General features: G+C 38.6%; 1 protein-coding gene across 4 annotated transcripts in view; it reads left to right on the forward strand.

Moving 5' to 3' along the window:
- The first annotated feature begins 11,523 nt into the window (after positions 1 to 11,523).
- Positions 11,524 to 17,893, forward strand: part of CUNH14orf39 (chromosome unknown C14orf39 homolog) — a 47,075-nt gene continuing 40,705 nt past the window's right edge. For 2 of the 4 annotated variants that reach the window (XM_058429707.1, XM_058429708.1), the window contains exons 1-4: positions 11,935 to 11,986; positions 12,463 to 12,519; positions 12,612 to 12,668; positions 13,720 to 13,846. In XM_058429707.1, coding sequence (XP_058285690.1) covers positions 11,938 to 11,986; positions 12,463 to 12,519; positions 12,612 to 12,668; positions 13,720 to 13,846 — 290 coding nt within the window. In that variant the 5' untranslated portion in view covers positions 11,935 to 11,937. Of the gene's footprint in view, positions 11,605 to 11,932; positions 11,987 to 12,462; positions 12,520 to 12,611; positions 12,669 to 13,719; positions 13,847 to 17,893 lie in introns of those variants that run through there. The other 2 variants (XM_032180302.2, XM_058429709.1) reach the window with 2 other exon arrangements.

The following is a 17,893-nucleotide window of genomic DNA, read 5'->3' on the forward strand; positions in this document are numbered from 1 at the left end:
CTGAGATCAAACTGCAAGGTGGCAGCGAGGCTGGGGGAGGGGCGCCCGCCATTGCCCAGACTTGCTTAGGTAAACAAAGCAGCCAGGAAGCTCGAACTGGGTGGAGCCCACCACAGCTCAAGGAGGCCTGCCTGCCTCTTAGGCTCCACCTCTGGGGGCAGGGCACAGACACACAAAAAGTCAGCAGGAACCTCTGCAGACTTAGATGTCCCTGTCTGACAGCTTTGAAGAGAGTAGTGGTTCTTCCAGCACCCAGCTGGAGATCTGAGAACGGACAGACTGCCTCCTAAAGTGGGTCCCTGACCCCCAAGCAGCCTAACTGGGAGGCACCCCCCAGTAGGGACAGACTGACACCTCACTCGACCAGGTACTCCTCTGAGACAAAACTTCCAGAGGAACTATCAGACAGCTGAATTTGCGGTCTCACGAAAATCTGCTGTTCTGCAGCCACCGCTGCTGACACCCAGCCAAACAGGGTCTGGAGTGGACCTCTAGCAAACTCCAACAGACCTGCAGCTGACGGTCCTGTCTGGTAGAAGGAAAACTAACAAACAGAAAGGACATCCACACCAAAAACCCATCTGTACATCACCATCATCAAAGACCAAAAGTAGATAAAACCACAAAGATAGGGAAAAAACAGAGCAGAAAAACTGGAAACTCTAAAAAGCAGAGCACCTCTCCTCCTCCAAAGGAATGCAGTTCCTCACCAGCAACGGAACAAAGCTGGACGGAGAATGACTTTGACAAGTTGAGAGAAGAAGGCTTCAGACGATCAAACTACTCCGAGCTACGGGAGGAAATTCAAAACAATAGCAAAGAAGTTAAAAACTTTGAAAAAAAATTAGACGAATGGATCACTAGAATAACGAATGCAGAGAGGGGCTTAAAGGAGCTGATGGAGCTGAAAGCCAAGTTTCGAGAACCACACGAAGCTTGCAGAAGCCTCGGTAGCCGATGCGATCAACTGGAAGAAAGGGTGTCAGTGATGGAAGATCAAATGAATGAAACGAAGTGAGAAGGGAAGTTTAGAGAAAAAAGAATAAAAAGAAACAAACAAAGCCTCCCAGAAATATGGGACTATGTGAAAAGAGCAAACCTACGTCTGATTGGTGTACCCGAAAGTGACGGGGAGAATGGAACCAAGTTGGAAAACACTCTGCAAGATATTATCCAGGAGAACTTCCCCAATGTAGCAAGGCAGTCCAACATTCAGATTCAGGAAATACAGAGAATGCCACAAAGATACTCCTCGAGAAGAGCAACTCCAAGACACATAATTGTAAGATTCACCAAAGTTGAAATGAAGGAAAAAATGTTAAGGGCAGCCAGAGAGAAAGGTCGGGTTACCCACAAAGGGAAACCCATCAGACTAACAGCTGATCTCTCGGCAGAAACTCTACAAGCCAGAAGAGAGTGGGGGCCGATATTCAACATTCTTAAAGAAAAGAATTTTCAACCCAGAATTTCATATCCAGCCAAACTAAGCTTCATAAGTGAAGGAGAAATAAAATCCTTTACAGACAAGCAAATGCTGAGTGATTTTGTCACCACCAGGCCTGCCCTAAAAGAGCTCCTGAAGGAAGCACTAAACATGGAAAGGAACAACTGGTACCAGCCACTGCAAAAACATGCCGAATTGTAAAGACCATCAAGGCTAGGAAGAAACTGCTTCAACTAACGTGCAAAATAACCAACTAACATCACAATGACAGGATCAAATTCACACATAATAATATTAACTTTAAATGTAAATGGGCTAAATGCTCCAATTAAAAGACACAGACTGGCAAATTGGATAAGGAGTCAAGACCCATCAGTGTGCTGTATTCAGGAAACCCATCTCATATGCAGAGACACACATAGACTCAAAATAAAGGGATGGAGGAAGATCTATCAAGCAAATGGAAAACAAAAAAAGGCAGGGGTTGCAATCCTAGTCTCTGATAAAATAGACTTTAAAACAACAAAGATCAAAAGAGACAAATAAGGCCATTACATAATGGTAGAGGGATCAATTCAACAAGAAGAGCTAACTATCCTAAATATATATGCACCCAATACAAGAGCACCCAGATTCATAAACCAAGTGCTTAGAGACCTAGAAAAAGACTTAGACTCCCACACGATAATAATGGGAGATTTTAACACCCCACTGTCAATATTAGACAGATCAACGAGACAGAAAGTTAACAAGGATATCCAGGAATTGAACTCAGCTCTGCACAAAGTGGACCTAATAGACATCTACAGAACTCTCCACCTGAAATCAACAGAATATACATTTTTTTTAGCACCACACCACACCTATTCCAAAATTGACCACATAGTTGGAAGTAAAGCTCTCCTCAGCAAATGTAAAAGAACGGAAATTATAACAAACTGTCTCTCAGACCACAATGCAATCAAACTAGAACTCAGGATTAAGAAACTCACTCAAAACTGCTCAACTACATGGAAACTGAACAACCTGCTCCTGAGTGACCACTGGGTACATAATGAAATGAAGGCAGAAATAAAGATGTTCTTTGAAACCAACAAGAACAAAGACACAACATACCAGAATCTCTGGGACACATTCAAAGCAGTGTGTAGAGGGAAATTTATGGCACTAAATGCCCACAAGAGAAAGCAGGAAAGATCCAAAACTGACACCCTAACATCACAATGAAAAGAACTAGAGAAGCAAGAGCAAACACATTCAAAAGCTAGCAGAAGGCTAGAAATAACTAAAATCAGAGCAGAACTGAAGGAAATAGAGACACAAAAAACTCTTCAAAAAATTAATGAATCCAGGAGCTGGTTTTTTGAAAAGATCAACAAAATTGATAGACTGCTAGCAAGACTAATAAAGAAGAAAAGAGAGAAGAATCAAATAGATGCAATAAAAAATGAAAAAGGGGTTATCACCACCGATCCCACAGAAATACAATCTACCATCAGAGAATACTACAAACACCTCTACGCAAATAAACTTGAAAATCTAGAAGAAATGGATAAATTCCTCGACAAATACACCCTCCCAAGACTAAACCAGGAAGAAGTTGAATCTCTGAATAGACCAATAACAGGCTCTGAAATTGTGGCAATAATCAATAGCTTACCAACCAAAAAGAGTCCAGGACCTGATGGATTCACAGCCAAATTCTACCAGAGGTACAAGGAGGAGCTGGTACCATTCCTTCTGAAACTATTCCAATCCATAGAAAAAGAGGTAATCCTCCCTAACACATTTTATGAGGCCAGCATCGTCCTGATACCAAAGCCTGGCAGAGACATAACCAAAAAAGAGAATTTCAGACCACTATCCTTGATGAACATTGATGCAAAAATCCTCAATAAAATACTGGCAAACCGAATCCAGCAGCACATCAAAAAGCTTATCCACCATGATCAAGTGGGCTTCATCCCTGGGATGCAAGGCTGGTTCAACATACGCAAATCAATAAATGTAATCCAGCATATAAACAGAACCAAAGACAAAAACCACATGATTATCTCAATAGATGCAGAAAAGGCCTTTGACAGAATTCAACAACCCTTCATGCTAAAAACTCTCAATAAATTAGGTATTGATGGGACGTATCTCAAAATAATAAGAACTATCTATCACAAACCCATAGCCAATATCATACTGAATGGGCAAAAACTGGAAGCATTCCCTTTGAAATCTGGCACAAGACAGGGATGCCATCTCTCACCACTCCTATTCAACATAGTGCTGGAAGTTCTGGCCAGGGCAATCAGGCAGGAGAAGGAAATAAAGGGTATTCAATTAGGAAAAGAGGAAGTCAAATTGTCCCTGTTTGCAGATGACATGATTGTATATCTAGAAAACCCCATTGTCTCAGCCCAAAACCTCCTTAAGCTGATTGGGAACTTCAGCAAAGTCTCAGGATACAAAATCAATGTGCAAAAATCACAAGCATTCTTGTACACCAATCACAGACAAACAGAGAGCCAAATCATGAGTGAACTCCCATTCACAATTGCTTCAAAGACAATAAAATACCTAGGAATCCAACTTACAAGGGACGTGAAGGACCTCTTCAAGGAGAACTACAAACCACTGCTCAATTAAATAAAAGAGGATACAAACAAATGGAAGAACATTCCATGCTCATGGGTATGAAGAATCAATATCGTGAAAATGGCCATACTGCCCAAGGTAATTTATAGATTCAATGCCATCCCCATCAAGCTACCAATGACTTTCTTCACAGAATTGGAAAAAACTACTTTAAAGTTCATATGGAACCAAAAAAGAGCCCGCATTGCCAAGTCAATCCTAAGCCAAAAGAACAAAGCTGGAGGCATCATGCTACTTGACTTCAAACTATACTACAAGGCTACAGTAACCAAAACAGCATGGTACTGGTACCAAAACAGAGACATAGATCAATGGAACAGAACAAAGCCCTCAGAAATAATGCCACATATCTACAACTATCTGATCTTTGACAAACCTGACATAAACAAGAAATGGGGAAAGGATTCCCTATTTAATAAATGGTGCTGGGAAAACTGGCTAGCCATATGTAGAAAGCTGCAACTGGATCCCTTCCTTACACCTTATACAAAAATTAATTCAAGATGGATTAAAGACTTACATGTTAGACCTAAAACCATAAAAACCCTAGAAGAAAACCTAGGCAATACCATTCAGGACATAGGCATGGGCAAGGACTTCATGTCTAAAACACCAAAAGCAATGGCAACAAAAGCCAAAATTGACAAATGGGATCTAATTAAACTAAAGAGCTTCTGCACAGCAAAAGAAACTACCATCAGAGTGAACAGGCAACCTACAAAATGGGAGAAAATTTTCGCAACCTACTCATCTGACAAAGGGCTAATATCCAGAATCTACAATGAACTCAAACAAATTTACAAGAAAGAGACAAACAACCCCATCAAAAAGTGGGCAAAGGACATGAACAGACACTTCTCAAAAGAAGACATTTATGCAGCCAAAAAACACATGCAAAAATGCTCATCATCATTGGCCGTCAGAGAAAAGCAAATCAAAACCACAATGAGATACCATCTCACACCAGTTAGAATGGCGATCATTAAAACGTCAGGAAACAACAGGTGCTGGAGAGGATGTGGAGAAATAGGAACACTTTTACACTGTTGGTGGGACTGTAAACTAGTTCAACCATTGTGGAAGTCAGTGTGGCGATTCCTCAGGGATCTAGAACTAGAAATACCATTTGACCCAGCCATCCCATTACTGGGTATATACCCAAAGGACTATAAATCATGCTGTTATAAAGACACATGCACACGTATGTTTATTGTGGCACTATTCACAATAGCAAAGACTTGGAACCAACCCAAATGTCCAACAACAATAGACTGGATTAAGAAAATGTGGCACATATACACCATGGAATACTATGCAGCCGTAAAAAATGATGAGTTCATGTCCTTTGTAGGGACATGGATGAAACTGGAAAACATAATTCTCAGTAAACTATCGCAAGGACAAAAAACCAAACACCGCATGTTCTCACTCATAGGTGGGAATTGAACAACGAGATCTCATGGACACAGGAAGGGGAACATCACACTCTGGGGACTGTTGTGGGGTGGGGGGGGAGGGACAGCATTAGGAGATATACCTAATGCTAAATGACGAGTTAATGGGTGCAGCAAACCAACATTGCACGTGGATACATATGTAACAAACCTGCACATTGTGCACATGTACCCTAAAACCTAAAGTATAAAAAAAAAAAAGAATTGCTCTGTCACAGGATGGATATAGAATGGGCGAGAGGGCTAGAGTAGATATGTGGCAAAACCAGTTTGGAAGCTAGTACAATAATCCAGGTGAGAGAATGGACTTAGATGGCGGCAGCTGAAATAAAGAAAAATGGATGGAAGATATTTAAGAGGAAAAATTGGTAGGATTTGTGATGGATTTGATGTGGGGGATGATAGGAGAGGAAGGTTGTCAAGGTCTAGGTTTCTGGTACGCACAAATAGATTCTGGTCTCATTAATGAAAAGGATGAAGGAGGTCAGCATTAGTGGGGGAAATACATGAGCTGTGTTTGAGCTTGTGCTGTGGTTTGAATGTTTGTGTCCCGCCACAATTCATGTTCAAACTTAGTCCCTAACGTAATAGTATTAAGAGGCGTGATGAGGGCTTAGTATTAGTGCCTATAAAAGGGCTTGAGGGAATGACTGTGTCCTCTTCACCATGTTGGGACATAGCATTTGTCCTCTCTGGAGGACAGCAACAAGACACCATTTTGGAAGCAAAGAGTGCGCCCTTACCAGACAGTGAATCTGCCAGTGCCTCAGTGTTGGACTTACTGATCTCAAAAACTGAGAAATAAATTTCTATTATTTATGAATTATCTAGTTAGTGGTGTTTTGTTATAGTGCAGGATGGACTAAGATAGCTTATCACGTCGGCATTTAGATACATGGGTCTGGAACTCAGAGGATAGGTGTCATGAACAGTTGCTATTCCTTTTGACTGCCCAGCATTTAAATCCAATTCTTATGTTTGGAAAATATTTTACCCTAACAGTCTGGGAGGAAGAAGAGATTTATGTGTCATAGGCTTCTTTAATGAAATATATCTACCCAAGATTTTGAATTGGAATGAGTGACACCAGCAAGTGTGCCCTAGAAAGAATCCTATCTGTTAACAGGTGACAGTTAAAGTAAGATAGAGTTTGTAGGGCATTTGTGGTAGTGCTCATGATAGTGATGTGAGCTGCAGCCCTCAGTGCTTGGTTGTAGTGATGGTGTCTTGACTACCAAATCTGTGGTATGAGTTTGGTTATTGCTTCTTGCTGTATAGCACATGAGTCTGGTTCTCTAGCTATTCTGGGGAGTTTTGTGTTACACAGTATCATTTTTAAATTTTTTTACATTATTATTATTTTTTAGAGGCAGGATCTTATTCTATTCCCTAAGCTGGAGCGCAGTGGTGTGATCATAGCTCGCCACAGCCTTGAATTCCTGGGCTCAAGTGATCTTCCTGCCCCAGCCTCCCAAGTAGCTAGGACTACAGGTGTGCACGTATTTATTTATTTATTTATTTATTTATTTATTTATTTATTTATTTATTTATTTATTTATTGAGATGGGGTTTCTCTGTGTTTCCCTGGCTGGTCTTGAACTCCTGGGCTCAAGCAATCCTTGTGCCATGACCTCCAGAAGTCCTGGGATTACAGGTGTGAGCCACCATGCCTGGTCGCAGTATTCTTCAAACAAATTTCACCTTTGCTTAAATCAGCCAGAATTAATTTCTGTTGTTTGCAATTACTGACTTGGATTGATACTAGAGGTCTAGGCTAGAGATACACATTGTGAGTCACCTGTATAGTGCTTGCATTAGAAACCATGCACATGGAGTACAGATGAAAAAAGGCCTAGGACTGAATCTGAGATTTACAACATTGAATGGCTGAGTGGAAGGAGAGGAGGCTGAAAGAGAAGATAGAGAAAATTATGAGAGATGGGAGAAAAATCATGTAGCTACTGCGATGTTTTAAGAAGGAAAAGCGATAATGCAGAGGTCAGGTCAGATAATGACTGAAACATGTTCATTGGATTCAGTGTCATGAGGTCATTGTCATCTTAGAACAAATTTTATGGCATAATGGCGTTGGAAGGCAGGTTGGAGTAAGAAAAGAGTTAGGAGGGAGACTGAGTTTAGACAACTGTTTAGAAATCAGGTTGGCTGTGAGAGAAATATGATGTTTTAATGTCTAGGGAAGATTCTCTCTCTCTCTTTCATTTTCTGGTATAGACTTGACCATGTTTAAAGCTGATGAGAGGGATCCAATTAAATGGAAGAGATTGAATACACATGAGAGAAAAGGCATATTTGATATTTTAACGCTTCTGAGGAGGCAAGAGGAGATGGTACTCAAATACAGGTGGAGGAATTGACTTTATGTAAGAGGAGAGAGAGCTCCACTATTGTAACAGAACAGAAGGAGGATAGAATAATGAAGATTTAAGTAGGATCATATGTTTGATAGCTGGAATTTGAAGAAGTTTCATTCCAATATCTTCTATATTTTCTATATACTATGCGCTGGGCATTATATTAGGGGCTTTATAGAAATTATTTTATTTGATCTTCATAACTATTCCATGATGTTGGAGTTATTACAATTTCCACTTTATATGTGAGGAAACGAAAGCTTGGATTAGAAACTTGCCCAAAGTTTTGACTTAACAAATGACAGATCCAGAAGTTAAATCCATATCTGCCTGACTGCAAAGATTGTTTATAGAGTTGACTGGATGCATACAAAGAATATATCAAAGAAAAAATCAGCAAGACTTTGTGAATAATTATTTATGGGAGATGACTTTGGATTTAGATCAGGTTAAATCAAAATTGATGGAAAGCATATAAAGATAAATATTTGGGTAACTCCCTGATAATAGGATAGGACTGGAAGTAAAGATTTGGGAATCATAAGCACAGGTGTGATAATTGAAGTTACTATGGATGCATGACCCCCCAAAAAAGAGAAGGATAGAGTTAAGGAAAAAAATATTGGTTAGAGTCCATGGTGATGGTGAGGTGAAAGAAATAGAAGATGAAATCTGAGGGGCAGATAGGAGAGGTGGGAGAACTAGAAGACAGTAGTGTCTTGGAAGTCAGGATTGCAGAGTTTAAATGGAACCAAATATGGAAGAGAGTTAGAAAAAAAGGAAGGGAGGAGGAGAAGACTGAGAGAAGACCATAAGATTTGGAATTAAAATGTTGTCTTGATTACCTGAGAAAGTAGTTAAATGTGATGGAGATGGTAGTTAAATTGAAAAGGTCAATTAGGAAATGAGTGGAGAGGAATTGTAGGTAGGAGACACAAGCTTCCTATTAGATAAATTAAGCAATAAAAGGAAGAAAAGGAATACCGTGCAATTAGAATGAGCAGCAGGTTTAAGTCATGGATTTCTTCAGATTCTTGATTATGGATCAAGAGGCAAAGGTGTCAATAATAGATAAGGAAAATTTTATCCTATGGGAGTACTTTCCCAGAAAATGATTTGTTAAGATAAATGTTTATCTGAGTCAAAGTTCTATAATTTTTCAAATGGAGCACTATAATTCACTGGAGTGAGAGGGAATAGGGAGAGAGGAAAATAAAATTTATTTAAAACTCTCCAGTAGATGGAGCATCTTCACTGCTTTTCCAGAAGAAAATTTTGGAATGGAATAAGATAGATGGTAGTGGTGTTGGTACAACTTAGGTATATTTTTATGAGGGTAATTAGGGTATGTATAGATGTGAATTTAAACGCAAATAAATTGATTTTCAGATCTCAGTAAGGTGGTGTTTCTAGATTTCTACAAATTTTCATAAGAAAATCTAGTGTTAAATTGAAGTAGACTAACTTTTTACCTACTAAATTTTCTTGACAGTCATAGCAATGTAGTGCCAGTAAGACAAAATAGCTTTACACTTTATATTTGCTTTCTTATGTTTTCCTAAAAAGAAGTAGTTAATAAATATAAACAAATGTAATAAGAGTAAATTTGGGTTAATATCTAAATAAAGAACTCAACTAAGCAAGAAAACAAACAATCTGATTAAAAATGGGCAAAGGACCTGAATAGACATTGCTCAAAAGAAGATGTGCAAATGGCCAACAGATATATAAAGAAATGCTGAACGTCAATAATCATAGCGAAATGCAAATCAAAACCACAATAGGATACCTCACACCTGTTAGAATGACTATGATAAAAAAGGCAACAAGTGTTGACAAGGATATGGAAAAAAGGAAAAGTTGTACACTCTTGGCGGGAATGCAAATTGGTACCGCCATTAGGGAAACAGTGAAGAGACTTCTCAAAATTTAAAAATAGAACTATCATAAGACCCAGCAATTCCACTTTTGAATATATATCCAAAGAATATAAAATCACTTTGTGGAACAGATGTCTGTGCTCTCATGTTCACTGCAACATTATTCACAATAGCCAAGATATATATTCAACCTATCCATTCATTTGTCAATGAATGGATAAACACACACACACGCACACACACACACGCACACACACACGGAATTTTATTCAGCTTTAACAGAGAAGGAAATCCTGTTATTTGTGACCACATGGATGATGGATGAACTTGTGGGACATTATGCTAAGTGAAGTAAGTCAGGCACAGAAAGACAAATACTATATGACTTCACTTGTATGTGGAATCTGAAAAAGCTGAGCCCATAGAAGCAGAGAGTAGAATGGCGGTTGCCAGTGGCTGGGGGAGGGAGGGGGTAGGAATGAGGAAATATGTTGGTCAAAGGGTACAAAGTTTCAGTTAGGCAGATTGAATAAGTTCTGGAGATCTAATGTACAGCATGGTGACTATAGTTAATAATACTGTAGTGTGTCCTTGAAATTTGCTAAGAGAGTAGACCTTAAAGGTTCTCACCATACACACTCAAAAATGATTATGAGGTGATGGATGTGTTATACAAATTAACTTGATCGTGGTAATCATTTCACAATGTATGCATATGTCCAAATATCATGTACTTGGTAAATACAATTTTTATTTGTCAATTATGCCTCAATAAAACTGGAAAAACTAAGTAAAAGATTTTTCACACACACACACAAAAGAATAAATCTGCTAAATTATTACATTATCAAAACGTATGTTAGTTTTGTTGAATATTAATACCAACTAGTGAGCAATATGACAGCACACTGTAATAAAGTTGGTTATGCATATCTGATCTGAGGCACTTAAGCAAGGAAAACTTCTGAAACCTTCTTTTTCGCTTAAATATTCTGTGAAACAGCTTAGGTTTTGGTGACTTGAGACAATTACTGAGATCATTTAGGGTTAAAAACATTTCTACCAGAAATATACAAAGGATTGAGGCACTTTGGAGAACTGAACTGCTTAATGATTTTATTTACACTCTTTATTTCACTTTGGCTAGGCAGACAAAGCCTAAGAGCATAAATTACCTAAAGACAGCATTTTGGACAGAAAATGTACTTTATTTGAAACTGAGCAAATGAGTCAGTCTCAAAATGGCCATTCAACTAGTATGTATTTGAATTGTGCTTGCTTTTTAAGATGTTTTGAAAAATGCTGAATTCAGAATTGAATTTTGATTATTGAATCGAGTATTTTTTACTCTTGTTAAAGTTAATATCAATTTATTGCTGTACTCCAAAATATTTTTAAAAACTTGTTACAAGAGGAATAAATAGGCTTTAAAAAACACTTGTCTTCAAGAAAACAGGAGAGTCCCTGACAGGTCTCTACTTCTTTGAGGGTCCTCTAACTCCAGCATCCACTTCTGTGGTTTTACGGGGCTTGTTCCGCGCTTCCACCCGCGAAAAAGAAGCAGTTACAGCTGCGCAGGTCTCGTCCAGAGCGCGATCTCGCTCCTCTTCAGCGCGATCTGCGGCTCCCGCGGCGTTCTCCGCGGGGTCTCTCAGGGCTGGCACCAGGGGCGTGGGGGCGGGGCTGAGCGAGTCCAGGCCAGGGCTCCGGGGACCGTTTGTAGTCGGGATCCGCTGTGGCGTCCTGAGTGGAGTTTGGGACCCCAGGGAGGGAGGGTGTGGGCGTTCGGGTCCAGAGGGGCTGTTTAGGTGCGTGGGGAAGGGAGCTGCGTGTGGCGGTTTTTCTCTGGGCCGGCGGCTCTGAGGGGGAGCGTGTGAGTGGGTGGGAGGGGGCTGGCTGGCCCTGCCCCTCAGAACGACTGGAGTCGCCTTATCCCGCGGGTTGGTGCGGCCCGAGGCTGCGGGCGCGGCGGGGGATGGGGGGGATGCGGTGTTGCAACCTCGGGCGAGGGGAAGCCAGGACAGGAGGCTGTGAGGGTGGGAGTCGGCCGGCGAACTCCCACTGCGGGAAGCTCACGGGCTGTGGCTCCTGGGCTCTGAGGGGCACGGTAGACAAGAACCCCGCCTCAGGCTTATGCTGTAATGCGAATTGGCTGTCCTGTGAAAACTTCCACTTTTTTGATTCTCCGTGGTAAATTCGTAAATGCGAAATCGCAGTGTTTCTCTAGGGTTACCCGGCTGTTGGGGAAGGGCTTTCATTAGAATTTTGCTGCACGTGGTTGTACACACGCCACCAAGGGACATATTCAGAGCGTTTACTTTAAAGGGCATATCCTGTGGAGAAATCTGGGTGTCCGTGAACCCTGGAAGATCCGGACGCTTGTTGCAATCCCACGCATAAGCGGTTATGCGGGTGCCTCCCACCCCATCCCCAAAACTTCAAGTTGTGCCCCGACTCAACAACGATTTCTGAAGCGCTCGTTGGGCTTGGCCCGGGAAGGGGCTGGGAATGTCGCCATGGGCTCAGGGGGGCCTCTCTCCTTCCAGTTCTGGCTCCGCCCACATGTTCCTGTGAAGAATGCTGTATTGAAAAGGTCGTTACCAACTATATCCTGTTTTGCATATGACTTCAGAAAATCTTATAATTTTTTTTTTCATTTAATATAGTATCCAAGATGAATGACAGCCTGTTTGTCAGTTTGGACAGACTTTTGCTAGAATTTGGTAGGTATAAAGTGAAAAAATAGGTAGCTTTTTGTATGATCATTTGATATTTTAACAATGAATTGAAGTCACAAGAGAATTATTTATTTTAGTCTTCCAGTATGAGCAAGACATGAGTACTAAAGAAGAGATGATTCAAAGAATTAATAGTAAGTAGCTTTGCATGATCAAGATATTTTAGTCTTTTAATTCCTTATGGCATATAACATACAATTGCTCTGTTTAGGGCAACTTACTGTTGGCGTTATAACTTTTGTGTCAGTTCTCTCTAGCGACAAATAAACTATTTACCCTAGACAAAACAGATGTGACTTAACTGTAGTTGTTTGATAATAAACTTCTATATTCAGCATTTAATTATTTTGTGAAGAATTTTGTCTTAAGTAGAAATAACCCCTTAGGTGCAGTGGAAGAGATGTTATTTTTCTCTAATAACAAGTTATTTCAAATAGTTGAGTGAAATTTTTTTATCTTTATAGAAACCACCAGAAATCAGGGATCAAAATTGATAGATGCCACATTTTCAGGAATAATAATTCTGAAAAATAATGTGATCAGAGAAATAGCAAGGCAAATCACACAAGTACTGTATAGTATTTTAAGATCCTGCAAAACAACTATAAAAAATGGAGTTCTAAATTTCTTAACCGTTCTGAAAAGGTAGAGTTTGGTTATATTTTCTGCAATCAAAAAATACAGAATATTAATAATTTAATCTTTTCAAGAAATTATGTACATTTTATCTTGTATTTAATCACTAGTAACAGAAATAAGTGAGTTGAAAGTGCGTTTTTAATAATTGACATAGAATTGATGAATAGAAATTTTACATTTGTCAAAAACAGAAGGCTTGTATTAGTGTCATTAATGAATAAATGTTTGCACGAATTCATAGCATCTTAAGATACAATTGACCTTAGATATCACTGAATCTAGCCCTTTTATGTTAAAGATGAGGTACAAGGGACATTTATTTCTCATCATTCCCAAACTGAAATCCTTCTTAGCTTCTGGCTCTAGGATCAGGCCTGGCCCTGGTTCTCTGCATTTTTGTATACGGTCCCACCCATCTCAAGCCTCATTTCCTCTCCATTCTCTGGCTCTCTTCGTTTTAGGTAAGCTGCCATACCCATTTTTTCCCCTATTTGTTTATTTTGAACTTATTTCTACATTAAGAAAATAAACATTTTCTCTTTCTAGAATGCTGTGAAGATATTAAAGAAAACAAAGTAACTATTTGTAGGATACACGAAACTATAAATACAACAGATGAGGAAATTGATCATTACTATAAACATAGTGAGGAGATTAAAGACAACTGTAGAAAGTGAGTATTTGAAAGAATCAGTTTTCATTACATTCTTTTATTCAGGGTTTTTGAGCTTACAGTTGAAGATACTTCCTTCAATGTAGTATTCTGTATTAGCTAATGAATCAAGTCTTAATGTGCCTTGTTATGCCACTATATAAAGGGATTATAGGAGGATCAGAAGAGAAATAGAACTAAACAGCTATAAGAGCTCACTAATTCAGATCCACTTAATCTAACTATAAACTTTTGAATAAGCTCAGTATATAAAATTCCTATTAGATAAATTTGAAACGATTTCCATTTTTGAATTTTCAAGATCTTATTTTTGTGTGAGGGAATACAGCCTGAAGTTTTTCAAAATAAAAATATTTAATATGTTAAGAATTCTTTCAACATGGCTTCAGGTTCTGGATTCTACTAGTTAACTCTAGACGTTTTGAAACAAATACATAAAAAGGATAAAGACTTACTACAAATATAAATTTTCTGTGCTTAGTTTTATGTGGACATTGTAATAAGTGCTGTACTTTAGGATCATATTTGTTTTGAAATATTTTGTTATTCAAAATTTTAATAAGCCTTTTTGTTTTTCCATTACTTTTTTCCCACTGGTTTTAAGAAATTATAAAAGTAACATATACCAAATACAAAGATTCAAGCAATATACACATATATGGTGTAAATAGTTTTTCCCTGCTTGCAGTTCCCGTCCCCTACTCTGTCATCCTCTGCATAGGTAATGACTCATACATATCCTTTTAGACCTTGAATAGTCAACATCATTATTACACACCACACACACACACACACACACACACACACACACACACACACACACCTGTCTATATAGCGATCTTTCCTTTTTTTTTTTTGAGACAGAATCTCGCTGTGTCACCCAGGCTGGAATGCAGTGGCACGATCTCTGCTCACTGCAAGCTCTACCTCCCGGGTTCACGCCATTCTTCTGCCTCAGCCTCCCAAGTAGCTGGGACTACAGGCGCCCGCCACCGTGCCCGGCTAATTTTTTATATTTTCAGTAGAGACGGGGTTTCACCGTGCTAGCCAGGATGGTCTCCATCTCCTGAACTCGTGATCCACCCGCCTCGGCCTCCCAAAGTGCTGGGATTACAGGCGTGAGCCACCGCGCCTGGCCTATCTTTCCTTTTTACAAAAATGGAATCAATTCATTCTGCAACTTGCTTTTTAACATTTAACAATATGTAATGTAAATGGTACTATGCATGTAATTTTATATATATTTCATTCTTTTTAACAGCTCCGTGGTATTTATGGTATTGATGTAGCCTGTTATTTAGCCATTCCCCTATTAATGGAAATTTAGGTTATTTCCAGTCATGTACAGATATACTTCCACATATAGAGATCTATTGCTATAGAATGGGCTCCTAGAAGTGAAATTGCTAAAGAGTATGCACATTTAAACATTGGGTCGATAATACCAAACTGCTCTCCAAAAAGTTTATACTAATTTGTGCTCCCACCAACAATGTATGGGAACAAAATTTTATGCAGTGACAAATTGATTGACTTATTATAAAGACTATTACTTTTATAAATAGAAAATGAATTATTAAAAAACAGTGTAGGAGAGTTCCTATTTCCTCATACTCTTGCCAACACTGGAATTGTCAGTGTTTAAATATTTTGATAATCTGATCAGCCAAAACTTATATGTTGTTGACCATTTTCTTTTATTTTGATTTGGGTTTTATTGTAGTAGATTTTACCAGTGGTTTTCCTCAATTAGCTGCATTGGGTTGTGGAAAAGTACTAATAGTTTCCTCTTAGAACCTACCGTGTCCTAGATACACTGTATTTTGTAAAAGCTTAATTTCTGCTGGGATCTGAGGAGAGTCAGTAGGATCTGTTGATTTTAATATGTCTAAATTCATGAATACCTCTAGTTTATGGTTTCAGCATACTGGTTATGAGATTTAAATGTGAAATAAGAATCTATGAAAGTACTAGAAAAATGTAAGTGCTATATAATCTTTGAGAGAGGAAGGTCTTTCTAAATATGTCACCAAAATCAGAAACCACATAGGAAATGATAGATAAATATGCCTGCACACAAATTAAAAAGAAAAATACCCTATAATTATGTAAAAGACAAAAGGATAAGCTAGGAAAAGTGTCAAATAAGGATTGTTTAAAAACATAAAGTACTTGTAGAAATTAATAAGAAAAAGCAAAAGTCCTATTAGAAAAATGAGCAAAGAAGGTAAACGGGTAAATACCAAAATGAAAAAATACACAAGTCTAATACATGTGCAGAAATGCTCAATCTTACTAATAGTCAGAAATATCTAAATTAAAGTAATAATTAAATGCTATTATTTTTGTCTCTGAGTTTTGCTGAGATTTAAAAAAATAACATCTAGCACTGGCAAGAAATAAGAATATCAACTCTCATACACTGTAGGAGTGTAGAGTAGTATAAATCTTTTAGATGACATGCCAGTATGTATTTTAAAAGCTTTAAAAATAAGCATGATTTAAAAAAAAAATAGAGATAGAGTCTCACTATGTTGCCCAGGCTGGTCTCAAACTCCTGGACTCAAGTGATCCTCCCACTGCGGCCTCCCAAAGTGCTGGGATTTTACATGTGAGCCATCGCGCCTGGCCCAAGCATAGTTTTTGATTAAGTGATTCCATTTCTGAGAATTTTTCATAAGGAAATAGAGATCCTCTCAAAGATGTAATGTACAACCAAATGTTTATGTCACTCTTTTTTCCATACACAGAACATTTTTATAATTTATTTTTAATTGAAAAATAATTATGTATATTTAGGAGGTACAATGTGATATTTTGATCTATGTATACGTTGTTGAAAGAGGCTAATTAAGATATCATTACCTTACCAACTTATTTTTTTGTGATGAGAATGTTAAAAAGCTCATTTTTCTAGCATTTTTGAAATATATATTATTTAACTGTAGTCACTATACAGTGCAGTAGATCACTAATTTTTTTTCCTCTACTCCAACTTAAACTTTGTATTCTTTGGTCAACATCTTCCCTTTCCCCATTTTTTCTTTACCTCAACCCCATCTCTGGTAACCACCTTTCTACTCTCTGTTTATGAGATTGACTTTTTTAGATTCTATATATAAGTGAGATCATACAGTATTTGCCGTTACCTGCCTGGCTTATTTCACTTAGCATAACATCCTTTAGTTCCATTTATGTTGTCTTGAATGATAGAATTTCCTACCTTTTTTCAGGCTGTATAGTATTTCATAGTGTATCTATGCCACACTTTCATTATCTCTTGTGGGACACTTAGGTTGCTTCCATACCTTGATATTATGAATAATGCTAAAATGAACATGGGAGGGCAGATATCTCTTCAATGTACTGATTTCATTTCCTTTGGACGAATACTCAAAAGTGGGATGGCTGGATCATATGGTAATTCTATTTTTAGTTTTTTGAGGACCTGCCATACTATTTTCTGAAGTAGCTGTACTAATTTACACTTCCACGAACAGTGTCCAAGAGTTTCCTTTTCTCCACATCCTCCCCAAAACTTGTTGTTATTCACCTTTTTTATTTTTTGAGATGGAGTTTCACTCTTGTCACCCAGGCTGGAGTGCAATGGCAGGATCTCGGCTCACGGTGACCTCCACCCTCCACCTCCCAGGTTTAAGCGATTCTCCTGTCTCAGCCTCCCAAGTAGCTGGGATTACAGGCATGCACCACCATGCCCAGCTAATTTTTGTATTTTTAATAGAGACAGGGTTTCACCATGTTGGCCAGGCTGGTCTTGAACTCCTGACCTCAGGTGATCTACCTGCCTCACCCTTCCAAAGTAATGGGATTACAGGTGTGGGCCACCGCACCCAGCCTTATTCATCTTTTTGATAACAGCCATTCTAACAGGAGTGAGGCAATATCTTATTTTGGTTTTAATTTGAATTCCCTTGATGATTAGAGGCATTGAGCATTTTTTCATATATCTGTTGGCCATTTGTATCTCTTCTTTGAGAAATGTCTATTCAGATCCTTTGCCCATTGAAAATATCAGGTTATTTATTT

Source organism: Hylobates moloch, unplaced genomic scaffold, assembly GCF_009828535.3.
Source record: "Hylobates moloch isolate HMO894 unplaced genomic scaffold, HMol_V3 SCAFFOLD_16, whole genome shotgun sequence".
In the NCBI taxonomy this organism is placed as follows: Eukaryota; Metazoa; Chordata; class Mammalia; order Primates; family Hylobatidae; genus Hylobates; species Hylobates moloch.